At 43.5% G+C, this 12,626-nt stretch overlaps 1 protein-coding gene across 1 annotated transcript in view; it reads right to left on the reverse strand.

Moving 5' to 3' along the window:
- Positions 1–960: 960 nt before the first annotated feature.
- LOC135916350 (uncharacterized) overlaps positions 961–12,626 on the reverse strand; it is a 70,965-nt gene continuing 59,299 nt past the window's right edge. The window contains exon 5 of the mRNA XM_065449707.2: positions 961–1,756. Within this exon, the coding sequence (XP_065305779.1) occupies positions 1,562–1,756 (195 nt within the window). The 3' untranslated portion in view covers positions 961–1,561. The remainder of the gene's footprint in view (positions 1,757–12,626) is intronic.

Here is a 12,626-nt window from a genome sequence, read left to right on the forward strand (position 1 = left end):
CTCAATTTCCTTCTTATTCGCATTCCAAATGTGCCTCCTCGCCTTTTTTTAATTAATCTTTTATTCTGCCGTGACCATTAATGATGGACCTGCATCAAAAATTGTCGTTTTCAAAAAAATGTAGAAGCAGCGACAGCTAGCATACTTGCACAATCGCATCTTCCTTTTCCTTGTTTTCTGTTTCACTTGCCGCCTCCAGTGGTGCTGCTGAAATTTATTGTAGAAACAGTAATTTGTTCTGCATTGTAAATTAAGGTAGCTTAATTTCTAGTTCTATGAAACTGCATTGACCCCACTTGGTCGCCTGACAGCAAGGCAGCATGCTCAGGCTGAGATGCAGCTTGTTCTGCGGGCTCAATTTGTGGGTCTCCAGGTGGTTGCGGACTGGAGAAATCTAGGTGTGCGTGTTTGCACGAGAGCTATTTATCTCTTCGCTGCTGGTGCCCCAGCCGTAAAGCTACATTTTTCTGTCTATTCTGTATTGACTTAACAAGCAAGTGCATTTTAGTTTTGTATGTAATTCTTATTCAATGTTTATTTCGTAGAACTGTAGAGTCATCTATATGGTTGTTGTGCTTTGTAAGCCTGTTACATCAGGCTAGTCATAAAGTACTGCATATTATTTCACCTGATATATGCTACGTGACTTCAGTTAGAGGAAGTAGCATATAATTAAAAAAAACAATCACTCTTTTCAGTCTAAAGTCACTCTAATCACTCTGAAGAAGCACTCTTTTCGTAACAATTGCCGCAGTTCAGCTAATGTAATGGCTTTGATGTTTTACCAGTGTGGACATTTTACTATCTTTCATTTAAAAACACACGCAACTAACGAACATATGCGCAAGTTCAAACGCAAGAGTCCTATTTGCATTTGTAAACTTTTGCGAGATAGCGTATCAATGTGGTTTCCACTGCAACATAATCCAGAACAGAAAGTTCAAGAGTGAACTTGTAAAATTCTGTATAATTCTCTGTATTTCACAATGCGGAATTATTTCCAATGTGTTTCCAGTTTTCTTCAGTTACAACTGCGCTGCGAAATGGCTTAAAATAAACAACGAGCAGGCTCAGGTTGCGACCTAAATAAAGATCCACAACGTGAAACGTGCATAGTAAGCACTGGCAAATGAATCAGAGCCACGAAATTTGAAGTCAGATTTGTGACGGAAATGGTACACTGCAAATCGATTGAGTCATCGACGCCTCATCACTCGACGGTCAAGCGTTCTGTACGCAGTCGACTAACTCCCTCTTTCACTCTCTGATGTTAGTAACAATGGTTGAGCTCGTGTCATGTGAGCAATGGTTAACTGAAGTTACTAAAATGATTCATCAGTAGTCGTACGCGGGATGATCACCCAAACTTGCCACGTCTGTTATATACAGAGTGCATGAGCGTGGTTGTCAAAGTACGTGCTTGAAGGCTATGGACAGCATGTCGCACAAAACTGTCAAGTCTGTCCAGTCAAACCATCACTGTCTAGTGTCTTCACCAGCAGTATCTCCGGAGGGTCGTACACGTCCAAGGAGGCGCGAAGTGCATGGCGGGGCCAAGCGCTCAGGTGGCACAGCTTGCGCCAGAATCGGCGTGCGCAGCAGAGCACTCAACCGCATTCGGCGTCTGTCCTCGAGCAGCCGGCTGCCACAAAAGCGCTGACAGGGATATCCTGCGTGGAGGCAGCGACGGCGCTGGGGCTTCGGCGTGCGGCGAAGGACTCACCGTCGAGTAGTCGGGCGGGGGCACGCCGTACACCTGCGCACGTTCAAAATGACGAGTCACATGCAAGTAACGCTGCACCTGCAATATGAACCGTTCACTGTTTCTTTGCCGGGTGATGACAATGCATTGCTAGTGAAAGCGAAACTTCTCTTCCTCAATTTTTCGCAAATTCCCCAATTTTGGAATTCTATGACGTCATGTCACGACTCCCCTGACAACAAGTTCATTCGGGCTCTTTGAGTCTTACACCTGTAGACAAAGCCCACAGCAGCTGCCAAACTGAATTTTGTCTTGCTTAAAAATGCAATGTGTTAAACCTCCTTGAATGTGTTCAACAATTTAGTGACTAATTAATTTCGTTATGTAGCTGGCGTAGCCGTCAGTTTCGTCACACGTTCCTGATGCTGAAATAAGTTGACGACGCTATCCGTCTTGGCGTTTATCCTTGGTTTAAGGCCCAACCACTGGAACGCGTCGGCACGCGTCAAAAGCATCGGTCGCGAACAGGGTGACGCGTGGCGACGCGTCGCCGGCGTCCACCAATCAGAGGCTGTGAAGCCTCCGGCTGCTATGCCTATGATGGCCGCCGATGCGAAGCCGCCGACACCAACTACCGTCCGAGTTCTTTGGACGCACGACGCGCGCGACAGTGTTCCCGAAAGACAGTGTTGTGGTACTTGGCCGATAACAGCGCACGTGGATTCGAACGATGCCGACAAATCCAACCTGCACACTGGCTTCCGCCGGTCTTAGTGCGATCATCTGCTAAAACATCCAACCTAATCACGATTGCCGCAACGTCTGTGCTTGGTGTATGTGTATTTTGTCGTGCTCGAAACGAATAGAAACATGCTTCTGAACTCCGCAGTCTGGATAATCAGCACTTGCCTACCGCCTATGCTGTTTACCTTACGCGTAGGTCTAGCGCGTCCATTGAGTTCGCGATTGGCGAGTGAACGAGCCTAGCTGAGAAACTCTGTCGAAATAAATGAATTTTCAGTTCCGTTTGGCGCTTCAGCGATTTAAAATATAGCACTCCTGACTTCGTGTGGTATGTGATTTGGCGAATGAACCACGCGGAACATCGGGTGGTGAACGACAGCGTGTTTCATGTTGCCTCTGGTAGCTCAAGTTAACGGGCGAGCTCTGCGCTGTTTCCACTGCCAAAGACAACTTTCGAAAGCGAAAGGCACTAGTAGCCGATCAATGGAAATACATACATCATCAGCCATGCCGTCCGTTTCAGCTGACACTGCGCCCTTCTAATCGGCATGTGAATCCAGTTCAGTACAAGTTCACAGTGCTCCTTCACTCGCTTCTTTCAAGTGCATGCGTCTTATGGGATAAATCGCTCGTGCAGCACTCAAGAACGCTAACGCGTCACTGCAAAAGGGGCTGCTGCCATGCGTATCAGCCACAACAAAACTGCTGCGTGTCCACCATACTTCCTCGAAGGCTGCTCGGGCCCTTCCCATTCTGTGTGTAACATTCAGCCTTTCTCGCGACTTTTCCGCATATGTCACCGGCACTGTAGCTAAGGCTCGTCCCATTCTTGGGTTTGTGTCTCGTGCCTACCTTCCCTGTGGACCAGAGGTTTTCAGAACACACTACACTTCTATCATTCTGCCCCAGCTAGAGTACTGCTCATCAGTATACTCTTAAAAATAAAGTTAGTAAATACTTAGTAAATGCACGTGTTTACCAGATTACTGTGTATTTTACTACCTTCTCAGTGACTAGTTCTCTATACTAGCCAGCGTCTAGTAAATCTAGTAAGTGCTGCCTTTACTAACAAGAAAGGCTTCTTAGTAGTTTTTACTAAGTAACTACTAAGCCACTACTACCTCGTCTGGCCGTGGCCTATTATGCTGTGATTGTGACAGTCTTATGCAAAATTGAGATAAACTGCAGTGGTGTTCATTATGTTGGACTAAAAGTTATGTGCGACGTCGTAGCACACATATGTGCAGACAGTAGGCTTTAGAAATTTGTGCGCGAAACTTTGATTATTTAACCAAATATATAGGTGCACACCGGTGCAGCATGTACTCCCTCAAACTAGGGCTGTAAATATTTTTGAAATTACTTTTTCAGTAAGCGCCGCGTAGTACCTTTGTCGTTCTGTACGTGTGTTCTTGCGTATATTGTTGCTTGTTGGAGATATGTAGTACATTCTTACCCGGAGTCAGTGCGCCTTAATGTCCCTGGTAAACATTACTTATATATATGTCCTTAGTTGATGCCTTAATACACAGCGAAATGACGCGGTTCTCTTTTTTATATGCATTTATATTTTACTTTCTTATGCATTTAAAACGCCATCGACTTCGTATGCCAATGAAAGCGACACTTATAAATCAAATAGGCCCCCATTGTATTGTGGGCAATTATATTTCGGTTGCGTTAGTAACTGCGCCATTGGGGTAGTATTTAGTTAGAACAAAGTTAGTGCTTTTTGCTAGCTTCAGCAGGTAGTGTAAGTACTAGCCATCATTTTACTACCTGCATTTACTAAGAAGGTAGTGCATCTTGGGACAAGTAACGTGCTAGTACTCAGTTGGTGAAAATGACGACCTTCTTTTTAAGAGTGTATAGTCCGCGTACCAAGCTCACCTCGCTGACAAACTTGAGCTAGTTCAACACCGGTCAATACGCAACCTATACTTCCATGTTTTCTATAGTCGCAACCTCATGCCAGCCTACGAGGATCACCTCAATGCCCTCAAGTGGCACACCCTGCAATACCAGCGCAACATTGGACTAGTCTGTCTATTCTGCAGGATGCTTGATGGCTCTCTGGATAACGCTCATCTTTCTTCTTCAGTCCGTCTGAACAAGCGGCCAGCACAGCCTGAGCCCCATCACGCCTGTACGGCCTGACACCGCAACTGCATGCTTATATATCTGGCATCCAGATATTTCTCTCCACCCACTGGCCATTCGGACTGGCCATTCTTTGCGACCACACTGAAGCGGCGCTCCTGCTTGTCTGTATATCTGTCTCTCCCTCTCTCTGCTTGCGCCTGTGTGTGTGTGTTGCAAGCTGTCTAGAGTGTCGTATTATTATTATTATTATTATTATTATTATTATTATTATTATTATTATTATTATTATTATTATTATTATTATTATTATTATTATTGGAATGATCACTACGACCACATGGAATGTGTTGAAGCCAGCCTGACACGCAATTCAACATATTTTTGGAGCTTCGTGCGCTCTCACTCCTCTAAAGAGACCGCCGAAAATGTATTGATGAATATGGTGATTCTGTCTCGAACACTGCCGATGCCTTTGCAGAACATTTCTGTTCTGTACATGGTGGAAAATATACTTCAAGTAACTTTCCTTTTCAGTCTGGCACGGTGTGTACGCTATCAATCAATGAAGACCTTGTTTTCAAGTTCATGAAGCACCTCAAACCTTTCCTTTCATGTGGTGCTGATGGTATTCTCCCGCAGTGCTTAACCCTTTCAGATGCTGTCTGCACACTTGTGTACAGCAAGATAGCGCATCAACACCCAAAGCACTGATGAAAGCAATGATATTTAAAATGTGTTGCATACATCTTCAAACACTTATATTATTGGAACTGTGCTACAATATTGAATAACGTGCAGAATGCTTTAGCAAAATGAGTGGGAATGTTGGGTGTTCTTACTTGGTGTGAGAATGTCGTATATAGTGGGTTCACTTTTTTCATTGTTTTTCACAACGTCATGCACCAGGCATAATTTTCAACTGGCTGGATAAGTTCTTTTCAAGCTTTTGAAAACACAAAATAGTTTATGTTCTCATATTTTATCTTCCTGTAGTGAGTTTTCGCATGGAGTCTACATTCTTTAACCTTGACAAAACTCAATGAACATTTGGAAATTATTTTCTGCAGCTGTACACTTTCTATAATTCTGAAGATGCAAGAAATGTGGTGAAAGCACGTTTTAAATCTCTGAAAGGGTTAAGACGTATGGAAGCGTACTTGTTCCCTGTTCTCACAAGCATCGGCAATAGTTCCGTAAAGTCAGGTACGTTTTCTAGCACTCAGAAGATAGCTTGGAGATTGCTGGTGCACAAATCCGGTGCTGGTTGTGCATTTACTAACTGCCAGCCTGTATCTATCCTCTGCACTGCGTCAAAAGTGTTTCAATTGGTATTGCATTCCTTGCTTTCTGCTAGTGCTAAGAACATTTTAATAAATGAACAACATGGCTTTGTGTGCCGACGATTTAAAGCTGTTTGAGACTCAACGGTGTTCACCACTGCATTGACCTCCAAAAAAACATTTTTTCACTCTCAAGCTAGTGCATAAAAAATGAGGTACTCGTAAATGCTTCTAATACTATGGCATTAAGTTATACGCAGAAAACAACCCCCCCACCCCCACCCCCCCCCCCCATGTGAAATTTTCATACAACCTTCGGTATGCTCCACTGCTTAGGGTCGATGAAGTTAGAGATCTTGGTGTGTACATCGACAAAACGCAAACTACTCTTCACAAGTTAAGTATACACAACGTTCCCTTCCCGCTCTTGCAATTGTATGTCACATAATTCATGATTTCCACTCACCTGTTCTGTTTCTGAAATTGTATTCTGCTGTGTGCCTTCCACTACTAGAGTATGACTCTGCAGGAGGGGGTGCAACATGCAAATCTAATTCTGACCTCATTGAACGCGTCCAGAATAAATCGATATCTTGAAAGCACCAATTTTACCATTCTGGCGACCATAGTTCAGCCTTCTCAAATATACCTCAACGCGCACCTCTAGATTCAAGACTTAATTAGACCTTTTGTTCCTGTATATAAGGTGGTTCAGGATATTTTACTTTGCCCAAAGCTTCTTGATCATATGCATTTTTTTGTGCCGCAACAGTATACCAGGCAGCATTCCACATTCTTTGTCTGGCCTTGTTGCAAGACTGGGCTATATATGACTCGACTCCAAAACACATAATAAGAACTGTGCCTGTATTGACATACTTCACAGTTCATTTCCTGTGGTTTTGTGTGCCCGTAGATAATCATGTATGAGTAACTCCCTTTTACTCTTCCTCGTTTTCGGTTTTCCCTATTTGTTTCTCTATCGCGCAAATTTTTTGTCTACCACATTGACGTTTTCTGTACATTTTGTCTCACATATTGCTTTTTAAGAGCACCAGTACGAAGGCTCTCTAGCTGTTCCTGGGCGCTATAATAAACAGTTGATTTATTGATTTATTTATTGATTGTGTTCTTTAAATATTCACTAGTATATTATTTCAGTTCAATAACGTTTGTGCAATATTGTTATAGTGTTATTGTTAACAGCATGCATTGCAAAAAGTGCAATAAAATACTATGCTTGATCATATCCATTGTGCTAATAATTTCTTCTGAGGTTTAATAACGATTGCCTATTGTACCCAGTGTTGTGCAATAAAATAATATGCCACAGCATTTATTACACGCCTCGTAGAACAAATTGAATGTCTTTCCCAGCCAAACATCATAGTAGGCTGAAAACAATAAACTGGTATTTTTTGTGTGTGGTGACCTGCAGTGTAAATTGTGAAAATAATGTTTATATAGTTTTCTTGTATTATGCAAATGAGCTCCACCATACATTTGAATAAGTGCTTCAATAGTACGACTTGGCGAAGGGAAACGAAAGACGCCTATTAAAATCCTCCGATTCTCAAGTTTGTTATCTGACGGTATGTCATTTCATTAATGTCGAGAAAGACAGACTTGACATGTTGAAACCAGTTGCAATAAAACGTAATCTTTACACAGTGAACATTATTCTAGCAATACACTCAAGGCCGCTAAAGGTGAAGGGCTCCCGATGCGGTGTTGATGCTTCAAAACAACCTAGAAAAATCAATGGGGCGCTCCACGGGCAAGATTAAACAGAAACAGGAATCGCGAGGAGACAAGCTAGGAATTACGTAAATTCTAGTTGTTTTAGATTTTTTTTGTGAGCGCTACAAGTGTTCAATTCGTTTTGCTAATTTTCTCAGAACCGACTATTTCACGTTTCTTTCATACAACAACAAGCGTAATTCTAGTGACGCGCATACTTCATCTGTAGCCGGTGACCGTATTTCACCGGATAACAAATGTTAAACGTTATCGCTAGGTGCAGGACGCGCCTGCACGTATCGGAAATTTCGCGAATGTTATCGTCGGTTCTATCCGTTGTCTGTTGTCGACGTACCTCGAATAATCTGATTGCATACGCGAATTCTGTAATAGTTTCAGGAAGGCGCGTGGGCACCGGCGAAGACGCTGGAACCTTCGACGACTGATATACGAAAGGCGACGCACTTGATCCGCAGATATTTTCGACGGTCGCCGACTTTGCTCGCCGCTCTCATTGCGATTGATAGTCACTTGTATCGCTGGGAACAAGTTCGCCCAATAAATAATTACATTTGTAACTCCCAGTTTTGACTCTGCATCATTCTTCACCGTCACTACAACGTGACAATATTTCCAATACAGATTTTTCAATCATACTTCGAAAGCCTAATTCTTACATGGTTGGCTGTGCAATGAGAAACCAAAAATGAAGTGCAGCTTTCGACATGATATAGCATGGTTGTGCAGGTGTTTGCAAAGCGATCTTTTAGACCGACGACGACGCGAGCGCTGATGTCCATCTTTTTTGCACTATTGTTACTTCAAGGGTAAAAAGAAACCGTTGCTAGAGGCGTACATTTTTATATCTAAATGAGCATACAGATCACTAACATATCGTTTCAAGCTCAGTTTACAGCAGACTGGTTTAGGTCGGACTTGGACGGCTGAATACAAAATAGTCCAGCTGTAACTGCACGCCAGAGTTAGACGAATTCGCGATATTGTACAGGCACAAGAATGAAGATACGCATCTTATAGTAGAGGCGTGCCATATCTATAATGGTGGAAGTGCGTGCGTGAGTCAGCCTTCAATTACTTTACATAAGGAAGAAATTAAGTGCCTTAACAGTTATCTCTCACGTAGACCGGCACGTGTACCCGATTGACACGTGGTGATACCATTCCTGAGCATGCGCAGATGAGTTTTGTGTCTTCTTTCTTCTTTTCGCCTCAGTGCTCCCTTCAGTTGATAGTCGGCGTTCATGCTGTACACTTCTCTTGTGTCCTGTCTGCACGCCTCACTTTTTCCATAATGAATCCTTACCAACTAGCTCAGCTTTCTGTCGTTCTAAGCTTAATTTCCAGTACACTGAGCCCTTTTCCATGTTCCGCTACTTTCTGCACAATCCTGCTTCGTTAGCTTCCTTAATTGCGATATGTATCTTCCACGCTATAACCATGTCGTGGTTTACTCGTAATCGTGTAGCCTTTATTGGAAGTTCAAATAATGTGTGGCTTCCTTCTACCATCAACTGGACATGCCAGGAGGATTGGATCTATTCTGTCCGCCGCATCATGGCGCCAAGTTAGGGTCTACCAGGAGCGTTTAAAGGTCCGTTGCGAGGCCCTGGGAGACGGTCGTCATTGAAACCGCCTTTACGCCGATTGGAACAGGTTAGCCAAGCAAACACGCGGACTTCCTGCGGAGGATGAAACTTCCTGAGCTTAAACAAAGTAAGAGGAAACACCTTTCTAATAATTCACCGTGGTTCTTGGAGACGCCATCGTAAGTGATACCCATAGAAAAACCCTTGCTTTAGGTCCCAAGCACTGTTTTAAGCCAAACATAAAACCCGTTGATGGTTTAGGCATACCGCGCTGCATAGCCAAGTTCATCCCGGAAGAAGAACGCGCGCGCTGTATTTCAGATTGCATTGCAAGCATTAATCAAATTCTCATTTTAGGACGTCTGACCTTGTCCGACCGTTAGTTAATTACCATGTGAAGCATAAACTTAGACCAGTAATATCTGACAAGGAAGGTTATTTCGTAATTATGCCAGATGACATGTTTTCAGAAAAAGCGATTTCAGCCATAGAAAATAATTTAAGCCAGTAAAACTCATACCTTCGGCAGTTAAGCAACGTGTGGTTGACCTCCTGTCAAGACATAATCTTGATAGGGTTGTCTCTAATGTCAAGAAAGCAAAATCCCTCACCTTAGAACAATTTTTCTCGACGAAGACCCATAAGCAAGAAATTCATTTTCGTGTTATATTGTTAGAGAAAGGGACGTGGCAGGTCTGTGTCGCTAGTTACCTACAGAACTGCTTAGCCTCACTAGTTTTTTCAGACCCCTTTCGCTTGCGTGATTCTCAGGCACTAGTTCAGTATTTGAGAGAGGAAAATCCTGGTGATTGTACAGCTTTTAGTATGGATATCGAAGACCTGTATTACTCCTTGCCGCATGACGAGTTGCTAAATTCCGTAAATGAGCGCATTAAAGAACAAGTGCAAGAGTCGGCTTTTATTGACAGATGCGGTATTTCCACCGGAGCTTCTCTAGAAATTCTTTCACTGTACTTAAAGTCGACGCTGATTGATTGGAGAGATGGCATGTTTCTGCAGAAATCAGGCATTGGTATTGGCCCCAAAATTGCCCCTATTCTTAACAATATTTACCTGAGTGAGGTTGACCGCTGCTTAGAGAAAGCCTTAGATGATTGCGTTATCAAGATATTTCATTACGTTGATGATTACCTGATTTTCTGCGATAGGGAAGAATTCAATTCCGCTGCCTCCTCAGTAAGTGTGCAATTTCAACTTTATGGAGGAGGATTAAAATTTACCAAGGAGTTTCCTCGGCGACACGTAATTCAGTTTCTAGACGTTTCCTTGGTCTTTGAACAAAATCACGTTTGTTGGCAGTACTCCCCAAGATATTCGAAGGCGTTGTTAAATTTTCAATTCAAGCATTCCAAAGTAGCAAAAAACGGAATTGCCATGTCGTGCCTGAAGTCTTCTCTCACCAGCTCCTGCATGCACAAAATGAGCACCAGTTTCAATGCGCAGGTCCGGTGCCTATTAGAAGCAGGTTATCCTAGCGTAGCGGTGGCCACTGTGTCTGAACGCCTAAAGAAGTCGATTTCGAGGGGGACGGACGTGAATACAAAAAGCAGCAATAGCAAAAAAAAGAAGAGTAGTGGCTATTCCGCACATTCATTCAGTATCGCACAGGCTTAAACAAGTTTGCTAGTATATATGACGTTAATGCTGCTTTCACTGCTCCCAATGAGCTAGGTAAGATATTCGATGCCGTGCAGAGGACAAAGGAGCAGGTAAAAGGCAAGAAAGAACGGATATTTGCCTTTTAAAGCACAATAAGAACAACAGTTTTACTGACTGTCGTATGGGTGTGGTTTATAAAGTTCCATTTAGCTGTGGCCATTTCTACGTAGGACAAACGGGGCGGTGTATCAATCAGAGGCTAACGGCACATAAAAGGTCGTTAACCAGTGGATCGCTTTCTAATCTTTCCATACTTTGCCAAGATTGTAACTGCACGCCAGAGTTAGACGAATGCGCGATAGTACAGGCGTAAGAATGAAACTATACGCGTCTTATGGTAGAGGCGTGGCATATCTATAATGGTTACTATAACTATCTATAATTACTTTACATAAGGAAGAGATTAAGTGCCTTAACAGCTACCTCTCACGTAGACCGGCCCACGTACCCAACTGTCACGTGGTGATACAATTCCAGAGCTTGCGCAGATGAGTTTTGTGTCTTCTTTCTTTCTTTTCGCCTAAGTGCTCCCTTCAGCTAGTAGTCGGCGTTGGTGTTGTCCTCTTCTTTTGTGTCCTGTCTGCACGCCTCACCTTTTGCATAATGAGTCCAGCAACAATGCGCCGCAGCCGAGGAGCGAGCGTCGGCGCGCGTCAGAGATTGTCTCCGGTGGTTGCGTTCCGTTCCCACCAACCGACGCGAAGCGACGCGCTCGCATGTCGGCGCGTGCCGAAGCGTACCGACGCCAGCCAGTGGTTGGGCCTTTAGAATACCTGTCATGATGATGATTGGAGTTTATTGGCGCAAGGGCATCTAAGGCCAAAGAGCGCCAGGACATGTGTTTTTTGTTTAGTAAAATTGTGTGTTTGGTGCTGTGACTTAAAATAGAGGCTGTATAGAGGCCAACACGTAAGAGAAATCTATAAATACTAGTGAATGAATTCTAAAATTATAGGCTATAGGCACACATGGTAAATTGTTGCGGATTGCCCGAGTCCCTTGCTGTACACTTCTTGCCTACGCAAGAAGTCCAAGAGCTCAGACATACTTATGTGCATCAGACTGTACTTCACCTGTGAGGCACAGTCTGACGGTTAGCATGGAATGAGATGATATCTAGAAAGTTAACTTGAGCAAGATAATTAAGCACTCTTTTAAAGTTAAAAAGTGCATCTTCTGATAAGAACATCGAGGGATGGGGTGGCATATGGTGTGTGTATAGTTCTTTAAAATGAGCTACTCGCTCTCGGTGAAGTTCGGGACATTGAATTAGGACATGTAGGACGGTTAAGTTCTCACCGCAGCGTGTGCACGTCGGTGGGTCAGTTGCAGTCAACAGGTGTTTGTGTGTGCCATAAGTGTGTCCTATTCTGAGTCGTGCTAGGGTGACTTCGGTGTGCCTATCAAGCTTCAGTGGGAAAGGTTTCGTTAATCGCGGTTTAAGCAGGTGCAGCTTATTTTCCACTTGCTTGTCCCACTCAGCTTGCCAATGGTTATGAAGCGCCTTTCGTACCGCAGGTTTCATATCTACACCAGGTACCCAGCTTACATCAATAATATCCCGATGAGCCGCTTGTCCAGCATTCTTGTCTGACATTTCATTGCCTGCGATCCCAGAGTGTCCTGGCACCCAGCATACAACAAGAGCAAGGTTTTGTTTATATGCTACGTGAATGTGTTTAAGGAGCATGTTTAATACAGGGTTTCGGCTTGTTTTGCCACAGGACAGGGCTGTGACAACACTTAAGGAATCTGTGTATATTATGGACT

This window comes from Dermacentor albipictus, chromosome 5, assembly GCF_038994185.2.
Source record: "Dermacentor albipictus isolate Rhodes 1998 colony chromosome 5, USDA_Dalb.pri_finalv2, whole genome shotgun sequence".
NCBI lineage: Eukaryota > Metazoa > Arthropoda > Arachnida > Ixodida > Ixodidae > Dermacentor > Dermacentor albipictus.